General features: G+C 55.9%; 1 protein-coding gene across 2 annotated transcripts in view; it reads right to left on the minus strand.

The window, feature by feature from the left end:
* TRIM62 (tripartite motif containing 62) overlaps positions 1–11389 on the minus strand; it is a 45111-nt gene extending 33722 nt beyond the window's left edge. The window contains exon 1 of one of the 2 annotated variants that reach the window (XM_084651951.1): positions 10533–11389. In XM_084651951.1, the coding sequence (XP_084508077.1) occupies positions 10533–10940 (408 nt within the window). In that variant the 5' untranslated portion in view covers positions 10941–11389. The remainder of the gene's footprint in view (positions 1–10532) is intronic. The other variant, XM_084651952.1, reaches the window with a different exon arrangement.
* Between the last annotated feature and the right edge of the window lie 966 nt (positions 11390–12355).

A 12355-nucleotide genomic window follows, 5' to 3' on the forward strand; every position in this document is an offset into this window, starting at 1 on the left:
AGATAATGAGTTTGCTAGGCCTCTGGCTTAGATACCCTTCACAGAGATTAAACTCTCCAGGCAAAGTGCTTTCACGCCTCATGCTCCCAGCCAGCCTGCAGCTCAGAGCCAAGCTAACCACAGGCGTGGCCTGCACTGGATGCCTGTGCTGGTCTCCAAGGCTGGCCTGCACTGCGGGGACAAGCCAGGTTTAAAGAGTGCTAGGTAGGGATCTGCTTCCCCGGCAGGCAATGGCAGCCTGGATTTCGGTGGGACCAGGGTGGGTCTCACCGCCAGTCTAGGAGGTTAGGTAGAGGGGGCTGCAGGGCGGGGCTGGCCTGTGGTGTACGTCAGAGCAGCCCCAAGCCTTGCTCTAATTCATAGCAGCTTCCACAGCCACCAATGGACTGCTCTGTAACTCAGGACCCCTGCGAGCAACTGCATGATGGGGGTTGCCGAAGAGCCAGGTATGCCAGCTCAATGCCTCCCCCAGCCTGGGGCTATGCCCTGGAGGCAGGTTAAGCCGACTCTGGGGGCCCCTGACAGCGGCTGAGCGGCTACAAAGGAGCCACAGCAGAGCCAGCAATGGGGGGCTCAGTTTCTAAGCCAAGGCAGATGAGGCCCTACCCTGCTTGTTCTCCTTAACACGGGAGCGCTTGCTGTGTGCCGGCTCTGGGGTGTCTGTCACCCAGGGCTCCAGGACAGCCCCCAGGAGGGCACTATTAGGCCGATTCTGCACTGTGCCAGGCTAAAGCACAGACTCCCTCAAGGGCCAGGGGGCTATTCCAGGTGCACTGACCCCCCCAACAAAGGAAGCACGCCTCCGTTGACGTGTCCCATTGGTAGAACAGCACAGGCCTGGCTGGTAGCCACCTCCCTTTAGCACTGGCCTCTGCGGGATTCTGCTAATTGTCAGGAAGATTATCACGCAACAGCAAGGCTGGGGAGCTGGCCGCTGGTGCTCAACAGAGGTGCTAAGCCATCCCTAATCCCTACTCCTGTGTTCCAACAGCCAGTGCCAACCCACTCCGGCTCCTCCCCACTTCCAGGTGCGGCCAGGCAGTCTGGGCAACCTGCTTGCAGGGTCATGCTCTGCAGCTGGCGTTCCCCATCCTGGGCTACTGATTACACTTTGCTTGCAAACGCATTTCCCTTTGGGTTATCCTCTAGCACCCTACTGCAATGGATGAGATGCAAGTGCTGCAGGGGTTGGGTAAACCTGGGACCAAGGGGCGGAGCTGCAGCTCCCCAAGGTGAACTCTGCTCAGCAGCCTAAGAGGAGGCTTCAGGAAGACAGCTGGGCAGAGATAGAGGCCACCTGCCCTTCTAAGCACCTGCCTAATATCATTAGATGGCTAAATCGCCCAGGTCGCCTGCAGATGGGCAACGGCCAGCGTGGCTGTCAGGCCCAAAGTTCAGTGGGTGCCAGCATGCGACAATCCACCTTGACCCAAGCAGCCAAGCCACACTGCAGGCTGGGAGGCCTCTGGGACTACACCACCATCTCAAGGGAGAGCGGCTGCACTCTGTGGCACCATGCATGTCTCCGAGGAAGTTACCAGTGCGGCCCTAGATTGGACCCTCCTGACCTATAGCCAACCTTATTCCAGCAGCCCAACCCCACTCCCAGCCCTCCACATACCGCAGCCTACAGGTCCCATGGGTTGAGATGCACCAGTTTATAGAGTCCTATAGAGACACAGGAAGGGCCCTTATTGAGGAGGAACAAGGGCCTTTCAGCTCAAGTCCACAGCAATCAAAGGAGCAGCTGAGAAGCTGCTTCTGGGGCCAGGCAGAGAACATCCTCCCACCCCCAGGTGATGGCGCTGCACGCTCTGCTGCACAAGGAGAGTTAAACGCTTTCCCCTGACTGTACCTGGACCACCTGGGTGAAACAAGGGGAAAACTTCTGATGGAAATGACCATTTTCTCCTGCAAACACCAAACAGATCCCTTAGCAGCCTCCCTCTCCCCAATTAAATCTCTCATTAGATCCCACTGCTAGAGCCCTGATCTCACTGTTGCCACCCTTCACTGTCTATATTACATCAGCAAGCTCTTTGGGGCAGGGCCCTGGCATTCACAACGTGCCATGCACAATTACCATGCGATGCAAGTAACGAAGACTAACTCTGCTACCTGGCCTTGCAGCATGTATGCTAGATGTGAGCTACCGCACCAAGGGGGTCGCTAGCCAATGGCAGTGCTGCATCTCGCACTGGGTGGACAGCGTGGGTGGAGCAGAAGCAGTACACACTGGGGGGCTACAGACACTGCTGATTCCTTCGGGACAGTCAGCGATCCCTGCTGGAACAGAATACAGCTGCACCCCTTCTCCAAAGCTCAGGCTGCCAGGAGCACATCAGGCCATGGGACAGCCCCTCCACGGCTCCCAGTTGCTCTCAGTGCCAATTTAATGCCTTGGTCCTAATTTTAAAAGCAATTTATAGCCCAACCCGCAGCTACATCAACGACTGAATTCTGATCCATGAACTACTGTAACAGCTGCGCTTTTCGGGGACAATGTGGAGCGCTAAGCCCAGGACAAAGCACGCAGGAGTAGGGGACAAAGCAATCTTCCAAGCCGAATGGGGGAATCCTGAATCGGACCATCTTTAGGAAACGCTGCAAAACTTTCCTTTCTGAGAAGCCCTTTCCACCACAAGAATGAAACGCACAGCACGACATCCCCTCTGCCTCAAGCCCCTACCAGCAAAAAAGAAAAAACCTACCCCAGCCAGAGTTTGGGTCCTGAATATGGAGAAATGCCAGAGACCTCTACTAGGGACTCCACTATTGCTAAGGATTTTACACTGAAGGTGTCCAGATACTATCATGATGAGTGGCAGGATAAAATCCTAAGATACAATACGAGTTCTGAGCAGCCAAGTCCCTCAGCCATTTTGCAGCCAATGCGACGAGTGCCAACACACCACTATGGCAAGAGGAGAAATGTCCGGAGCCTCATCCGGATTCTCCAAGCAGGAGAGGTCGCTGTTCCTGGCCATGCAAAGCAACCGCTCAATCTAGCATAGGCAGTGGAGGAAGCTGCTCAACCAGGCACAGCTACCATCATGTGCTGGGATGGCACAGGATTCCTGACCTAGCAGAGAGCAAGGCAACCAGATTCAGAGAGGATCAGCAAGCCTGGCAAACCCCTCCCAGCTCCAATCAGCCTACAATCGATCTCATGAGGGTATGTCTACACTACGAAATTAGGTCGAATTTATAGAAGTCGATTTTTAGAAAGCAATTTTATACCGTTGATTGTGTGTCCCCCCACACTAATGCACTAAACGCATTAAGTCGGCGGAGTGCATCCACTGGGCCGAGGCTAGCATCGACTTTCAGAGCATTGCACTGTGGGTAGCTATCCCACAGTTCCCGCAGTCTCCGCAGCCCATTGGAATTCTGGGTTAAGCTCCCAATGCCTGATGGGGCAAAAACATTGTCGCGGGTGGTTTTCGGTACATGTCGTCAGTCACCACCTCCCTCTGTGAAAGCAACGGCAGACAATCATTTTGCACCTTTTTTCCGTGCGGGCGCCATACTGCTTTCAGCAGACGGTGCAGTAGGACTGCTCATCGTCATCATCGTCATCCACTCCGCTCTCCTGATGCTATGAATTCACCTCGCAGGTCCTCTATGACTGTCGTCATCCACCGCTTCCGCTGGCTCTCTGCTCTCCTGGTGGTCTCGCAGGGCCGGCTTCCACTGCAACTCTGCTCAGCTGCTCTTGTCTCGCCATACCACGGCAAGCGTGCAGGCCGCTCAGCTGTTGTGTCCTGGCAGCAGACGGTGCAGTAAGTCTGCAAAACTGGTCATCCAACCACCGCTTCCCCTGCAACCCTGCTCTCCTGCAGACGCCATACCACAGCAAGCATGAAGCCTGCTCAGATCACCACAGCAGTTATGAGCACTGTAAACACCTCACACATTATTATACAGTATCTGCAAAAGCAGGCGAGGAGGCGATGGCAGCGCGGTGACAAGAGTGATGAGGACATGGACACAGACTTCTCTCAAACCACGGGCCCTGGCAACTTGGACATCCTGGCGGTAAAGGGGCAGACTCATGCTCTGGAATGCTGATTCTGGGCCCGGGAAACAAGCACAGACTGCTGGGACCGCATAGTGTTGCGGATCTGGGACAGTTCCCAGTGGCTGCAAAACTTTCACATGCATAAGGGCACTTTCATGGAACTTTGTGACTTGCTTTCCCCTGCCCTGAAGCGCCAGAATACCAAGATGAGAGCGGCCCTCACAGTTCACAAGTGAGCAGCGATAGCCCTTTGGAAGCTTGCAACTCCAGACAGCTACCGGTCAGTCGAGAATCAATTTGAAGTGGGCAAATCTACTGTGGGGGCTGCTGTGATCCAAGTAGCCAACGCAGTCACTCAGCTGCTGCTATCAAGGGTAGTGACTCTGGGAAATGTGCAGGTCATAGTGGATGGCTTTGCTGCAATGGGATTCCCTAACTGGGATGGGGTGATAGACAGAACACATATCCCTATCTTGGGACCGGACCACCAAGGCAACCAGTACATAAACCGCAAGGGGTACTTTTCAATGGTGCTGCAAGCACTGGTGGATCACAAGGGACCAACATCAACGTGGGATGGCCGGGAAAGGTTCATGACACTCGCATCTTCAGGAACTCTGGTCTGTTTCAAAAGCTGCAGGAAGGGACTTACTTCCCAGACCAGAAAATAACCGTTGGGGATGTTGAAATGCCTATAGTTATCCTTGGGGACCCAGCCTACCTCTTAATGCCATGGTTCATGAAGCCATACACAGGCAGCCTGGACAGTAGTCAGGAGCTGTTCAACTATAGGCTGAGCAAGTGCAGAATGGTGATAGAATGTGCATTTGGATGTTTAAAAGTGCGCTGGCGCAGTTTACTGACTCGTTCAGACCTCAGTGAAACCAATGTTCCCATTGTTATTACTGCTTGCTGTGTGCTCCACGATATCTGTGAGACTAAGGGGGAAGACATTTATGGCAGGGTGGGAAATTGAGGCAAATTGCCTGTCCGCAGATTACACACAGCCAGACAGCAGGGCGCGGTGCGCATCAGAGAAGCTTTGAAAACCAGTTTCATGGCTGACCAGGCTACAGTGTGACATTTCTGTTTGTTTCTCCTTGATGAAAACCCGCCCCCTTGGTTCACTCTACTTCCCTGTTAGCCAACCGCCCTCCCCTCCCCTCCCCCCTTCAATCACCGCTTGCAGAGGCAATAAAGTCATTGTTGTTTCAAATTCATGCATTCTTTATTAATTCGTCACACAAATAGGGGGATAACTGCCAAGGTACCCGGGGGGGTGGGGAAGGAGGGAAGCACAGGGTGGGGTTGTGGATGAGGGGAGGAGGGAAGGACAAGGCCACACTGCACTTCAAAACTTATTGAATGCCAGCCTTCTGTTGCTTGGGCAGTCCTCTGGGGTGGAGTAGTTGGGTGCCCGGAGGGCCCCCCCAACCCACCGCGTTCTTTGGCGTCTGGGTGAGGAGGCTAGGGAACTTGGAGGAGGGAGGTTGGTTACACAGGGGCTGCAGTGGCAGTCTGTGCTCCTGCTGCCTTTCCTGCAGCTAAACCATACGCCGGAGCATATCAGTTTGATCCTCCAGTGGCCTCAGCATTGCATCCTGCCTCTGTCATCATGCTGCTGCCACCTCGCCTGTTGCTCCAGCCATCTGTCCTCACATTCATTTTATGCTTTCCTGGACTCTGCCATTGTCTGCCTCCACGCATTCTGCTGGGCTCTTTCAGTTTGGGTGGACTGCATGAGCTCAGAGAACATTTCATTGCGAGTGCATTTTTTTCACCTTCTTATCTGCACTAGCCTCTGGGACGGAGATGCTAGTCGCAGTGTTGAAACATTTGCAGCTGTGGGAGGAAAAAAAGGGAGGTTAAAATTGAAAAAGACACATTGGCCATTTGAAAGGAGGGGCTGATGTTTTCGGGTTAACGTGCAGCACAAACCCAACTAACCCCCCCCCACACACACACACACACACCAGTTATCTGGGATGATTGCTTCACCCCTCCCCCGACCGCATGGCTAACAGCGGGGATGGTTTTTTTCAGATACAGGCAAACAGCCTAGCAGGAATGGCCACCTCTGATGTCCCCTTAATAAAATTCCACTATTTCAACCAGGTGACCATGAATGATATTACTCTCCTGAGAATAACACAGAGAAGTAAAGTCTCTGAATGCCAGCAAACACCAGGACCACACGCTGCCATGCTTTCTTATGCAATGGATTCCAGACTATGTGCTACTGGCCTGCCATGGTAAAGTGTCCTAACATGGAGGACACAATAAGGCTGCCCTCCCCAGAAACCTTTTGCAAAGGCTTTGGGAGTACTCCAAGACAGCTTCCCTAAGATGTCCCTGGAGGATTTCTGCCCCATCCCCGGACACATTAACAGACTTTTCCAGTAGCTGTACTGGCCACGAATGCATCCAAAGTCTTCAGGGCAAATTAATCATTAAACACGCTTGCTTTTAAACTGTGTATTATATTTACAAAGGTACACTCACCAGAGGTGCCTTCTCCGCCTTCAAGGTCCAGGAGCCCGGGTTGGGAGGGTATTGGCTCCAGGGTGATAAACAGTCCCTGGCTGTCAGGGACAACGGTTTCTCCACTGGCCTGGTGTGCGCTATCATCTTCCTCATCCCCAAAATCCTCATCCCTGTTGCGTGAGACTCCCCACTTGCAGGAGTCCACGGACAGGGTGGGGCAGTGGTAGGGGCACCTCCTAGAATGGCACGCAGCTCATCATAGAAGCGGCATGTTTGGGGCTCTGACCCTGAGTGGGCATTTGCCTCTCTGTTTTTTTGGTAGGCTTGCCTGAGCTCCTTAATTTTCACACGGCACTGCTGTGGGTCCCTGTTATAGCCTCTGTCCTTCGTGCCCTTGGAGATTTTTTCAAATATTTTGGCATTTCGTCTTTTGGAACGGAGTTCTGATAGAACGGATTCGTCTCCCCATACAGCGATCAGAACGAGTACCTCCCATTCGGTACTGTCGAATTGCGTCCACACTAACCCAAACTCGACTCGGCGATGTCGATTTCAGCGCTAATCCCCTCGTCATGGAGGAGTACAGAAATCGATTTTAAGAGCCCATTATGTCGACAAAAATGGCTTCGTTGTGTGGACAAGTGCAGGGTTAAATCGATCTAACGCTGCTAAATTCAATCTAAACTCGTAGCATAGACCAGGGCTCAGATTCCCATAGTCTCCCAGAGCACCTGCCTTCCCAACCAAAAGCCCTAACCCCAGTCCTGCTACTAAATACCAACAGCTTTCAAATGCAGCAAGATAGAGCCTGAGGTAAGGTCATAGTCACCAGTCATGGAGTTGTTCCCATGATGACCAGCCCGTTAGAGATTCACTGAGTGACAGAAGCTAGTTATGTTTGCAAAATACATATCTTCTGAAATCAGGCCAATTTGCCTGTCACAGGCTGAGCAGAGTGCGCCTAGCAAAGCAGCATACACCAACGCCAGCGTGAACACCTTGTGATCCTCTCGCATTCAATTCCCTGGAAAGAGGAGCTCCAGTCACCCTTCCTAAGAACAGGGAGGCAGCTCAAAGTTGAAAGCCAGAAAAACCTAAAACGGATCCTAACAAATATTTCTCTACACAGCGCAGTATTGACCTCTGGAACCACAAGATTTCACATAGTTCAAGAACTTATTAGGAGACCTAAACAAAAAGAATGAGAGGTTTATATGGATGAGGGCTATAAATCCTCCTGCTCCATGCATCAGCCAACCACTGAGTAACAGGGGTTAGGTAAAAACATCCCTTGTGGGCAGGTTATTCCATAACTGAAGGCTCTTTGCACCTTTCCCTGAAGCAACTAGTACTGGCCATGTCAGAGTCAGGATACCAGGCTAGACAGGTCCCTGTTCTGATTTGGCCAGGCAATGCCGGTGTTCCTAAGAGACTTTTCAGTCTGGGGTCCCTCAGTGCAAAGCAGAACCAGCACTAAGGGAATTTTCAAATTTGATCTCTGAAATGATTTCAAAATCCATGGCAGTTGCTGGTTAGCTGCATAAGTCACCCAAGCAGGAACAATACTATGTGACTTCTATTGCTAACCAATAAAGAACCTGATTTCACAAACTCAGTGGGCAAACAACCCATAGGGAGAGAATAATTTGGGGGAGGAATTTGGGAACAATTTTGAATCATGAATGAGCCCAGGAACTTCATGCTAGGAGTACTTTGGCCACACCCAAATAATCAGCATTCCCCACTGGAGAACCCCACACACTAGTCTCCCTCCTGAACCACCCCTTGCCTCATAGCCCAACTAGATATATCTCCCACCCCGCAGGCATCCTAGGACAATCCAAAGCACACACAAACTCTGAGGCCCTGTGATTTTTGGGCAATTTACAGGCTACCCCTTTTATCTTCACCAACACCCCACCATCCCTATCCCCTTCCCCACCAATAGTTCTGGGACCCAAAGATCCTAAAGCCAGCTCCGATACCACTCTGGAGTGGAAGGGTAATAACTGTACCCTATCGCTGAGATCTCAGGCTGCGTGCCACCCTGATACCAGCCAGATGTATCCTTAATAAGGCAATAAATGCTGTTATCAACTGGGAAGCAATTAGTTGGTGGGTCTGAGGCCAGTGTCTGGCTCCTACCCAGTGCAGAGATCTTAGCCAGTTTCACTTCATAGCCATAAAAAACCCCAGCTCCCCTGGTTAAAGTCCAATTCACAGAGAAAGAGGAAATTTGCTTTAAAAATCCCAAAGGGTACTAAGCAGCAGGAGACTGAGACCAGGCCCCCAGTCTCCCTCTTGCTAGATTATTAATCCAAAAATTAAAACAGACACGTGATTACCAGCTTCCTGCCCAACACGATGCCTCCAATGATACCGGCAGAGCATGCGCTGTAAATCATCCACTGCGCTGTGCCCAGCTACGTGACCCACTGGAAATGCAGGAGACAGGCTCATGGAGGTCTCAAGTTTGGGAATCTCAGCTCAATCTCTTGCCCTGGAGGCAAGCAAGCTTTGTCACTGAGAGCAGAGAGAGATGTAGACACCCACCACTCACATCCACCCAAATAAACCTCCGCAGCAAAGCGTCCCACAGAGGACTGCTGCACAGGAGGGACACAGTTCCTTCCTGACCCTGCAAAGCATGGCATTCAATCATCCCTATCTTAAATCTCAACCTCTGCTGCTCACCCCCAAAGCATGGTACGCTGCAGACTGGAGAGAAAGCTGTTTACCTTGCTATCCCTTTCAGCAGCACTCAGGATAGAAGGAACACCATATTACTCCCCAGCAGAAGGAAGTGGATTCATTCCACAGGTCTATCGGTCTTTCTGCACCATTTGGTCTTTGGCATCTTCCTTGTGGGTATTTCTAGCTCCGTGGACCGCAGGATCCTGGGAGGTAGTATACAGCCAGCCCATGTCACTTACAATGTCACTCAAGTCAAGCACCATTTGAATCACTGGACGGTACCGGGGAGCTGAGATGCCGAGGCGCATGCTCAGACAGATGCACAGAGCAGCAAAGCAGGCAGGATGGGGGTGAGAAGAGAACTGCGGGTAGGGGATGGAATCAAGAGGAGGCGCAGTTCGCTGAGGGTTGTTGTGGGGGCATGATCCCTGCCAAACGGCTCAGAAAGGGGCTGGCTGCTCCTTTTATTAAATGAGGGGTTCACCACCCCTCCTTGTGAAGCAGATGGAGCACAGCACGCCCTGCCTGGGGAACAGGCCCTCCTGGGGGGCTGGCTCCAGTCAGAAACCCCAAAACAAGAACGGTGGTTAAGGAAACAAGGGGAGGGTAGAGGATGAGAAGAGGCTGCCGCCTCTGGGGAAGGGACAGAAGGGGGGCGTGTGGCACCGTCTGTACCCTCAGCAGAAGCTCTCTCCAGGAGCTCGGCATAGGGCTGATGCGCTAAGGCCGGACTGCCACACAGCGCTCCCTCCCTCCCCCGGCACAGGGCAGAGGCTCTGGGCTCTTATCCGCTGCCCCAGGAGAGAGCTACTGCCTGAGCCAGGCAGGTTCAGGGCTCCGGAGCGACCCAGCGCCGGGCTGGGGGCAGGCATGGCCGGCCGGAGGAATGAGAGCCTAGCTCTGGGCGGAGCAGCAGCTGGCCAGCCAGGCTGAGCGCAGGGCTTTCGCCCGTGGGCACCTCCTCGGCAGAGCTCAGCGTGTCATGAAAGGGGTGCCAGGGCTTTTTACAGTCACAACTGAGTGCCGGGGGTCGCCGTGTCCGTCCGTAGCCACAGAAACTACGAGGCGTCCGGTGGCACCTTAAAGGCGAACAGATTTGTACCCACTTCCTCAGATGCCTGGCGGGGAGAAAGGGCTTTCTACCCACCACAGCTTCTGCCCAAATCCATCTGTTCCTCTTTGCCCTGCCACCGGACTCCCCGCTGGTTTTATTCACCACTGAGGGCGCGAGCGCGGGGCGCCGCCCTGCCAGGCAGCGGGCTCCCCAGCACCGGCCCCTCCCGGGAGGCTCGGCCGGGGGCAGGGCCCATCCCGCTTCAGCCGGGGCGCCCACCTGCAGCTCCTCGAAGGCGTCGTCCACGTTGGTGACCTGGTGCTGCTCGTGCACGGCGGGCTCGTCGCAGAAGAAGCAGACCACGGCGCGGTCCGTGAGGCAGAAGAGTTTCACCTTCTCGTGGTCCTTGCAGGGCGCGGAGCGGCGCCGCGCGCTCAGGATGGCGTCCAGCGGGAAGGCCGCGTAGCGCTCCACGATGTTGGCGAGCTTGAGGCTCGGCGCCAGCGCGGGCTCGGCGAAGGTGCGGCGGCACTCGGGGCAGTCGCGGGCGCCCTGGTGCTCCTGCCGGACCCAGTGCTCCGTGATGCATCTCCGGCAGAAGTGGTGCTCGCAGCCGAAGCTCACCGGGTCCTGGTAGATGCTCAGGCAGATGGAGCAGAGCAGCTCGTCTTTCAGGCTGCAGGCCATGGCGGGCGCCGCCTCCCCCAGCGGCGATGGCCCGCGGGGCCCGACAGCGGCTCTGCCCCGGCCGCTGCAGCCGCCCGCCCCCCGGGCAGCCCGGCCCCGGCCCCGGGCGAGGCGCCTCCCTGCGCAGCGCGCACACGCCCGGCCTCTGTGCCCCTGCCTCCGCGGAGCCGGCCGGCCGCCGGCACTGCGCGTCCACACCCCCTCGGCGGGCTGCCCCGCGGCCGGCCCGGGCTGGGGACGCTGCCGGGGGGGCTCGGGCCCGCCTTGTCCCGCGGCTCCCGCTCCGGAAGCGGCGGCAGAGCGGCGCCGGCAGCCGCGAGCACGGAGCGAGCCGCGCCCGGCTCGAGTCTGGCCTCCCCGCCCCTCCCGGCGCAGCTGCCAGGACAAAGGGAGCCCGCGGGGCCCCGCGCCTGCTCCCCGCGCCGCGTCAGGGCCGGCCGGGGAATTTCCTCCCGGTTCTGCGCACTGGCGGGGCGGGGGCTAGCGGCGCAGGGATCCCGGCAGCCGGGGCGGGCTGGGGGCGCTCCGCCCGCCGGCATGGAGCCCCGCGCGGCGCGCTCCTGCCCGCGGTCAGCGGAGCCCGCAGCAGCCCGCACGCCCCGCCTGCAGGGCGCCGCCGCCCTGGGAGCTCGGAGTTGCACCCCGCTGCGGGGTTGCATGGGACCCGGCCGCAGCACACGGCTGGCTGGCTGGCTGGCTCTGGGCGTGGGGCTCGGGCGGGAGGAGTAGGTTGTGCCCAGCCGGGCTCAGTGTCCCCTACATGGGCCGTGCCCTCCCCCCATCTCGGCCCAACCCGCACGCGTCCGGGCTCACTACGAGAGCTGGCGGGGGAAATTCCAGGAGGAAAATGTTTGGTTGGAATTTGCTGAAGTCGTGGGACGGGCTCCATTTCGCCCAAACTCCCGCAGAAATCAGGCGGGTTTCCCCGCCCGGCTCCTGGACAGCCCGCCAGGCAGGTGGCTGGGTGCTAGCGGGGCGCAGTGCCCTGCCCTGCCCTGCAGCCGGGGCTCTGTCCCCCCGGAGACTTTAGAACTTCGGGGCTTGGCTTCAAATCGGACCCAAACCACATTCTGACACTGGAACCCCCTGAAAGGGAAGGACGGGGTCCAGCTCTAGTCAGGGGCTTCCCCTGGCCTGAGACCTTGCCACCATCTGTGGCTTAGCAGGCGCATCCGCCCTGCTGCCAACCCTAAAAGGTCAAAAATCATGACTCAGATCCCCCAAAATCAACAGATGGTTTTAATAAGATGATTCTGGTTTTTTCCCCACACTCCCCAACCCCCCATTGCATAGGGTGGAGGCAGTTACAGCTCTGCCAGCCCCCCTCCCCATGCACAGTGCTGGGGCAGTTACGGCTCTGCCAGCCCCCCCTCTCCCCCTCCCCTGCACAGTGCTGGGGCAGTTACGGCTCTGCC

This window comes from Lepidochelys olivacea (assembly GCF_965140295.1).
Source record: "Lepidochelys olivacea isolate rLepOli2 genome assembly, chromosome: 18".
Classification (NCBI taxonomy): Eukaryota; Metazoa; Chordata; order Testudines; family Cheloniidae; genus Lepidochelys; species Lepidochelys olivacea.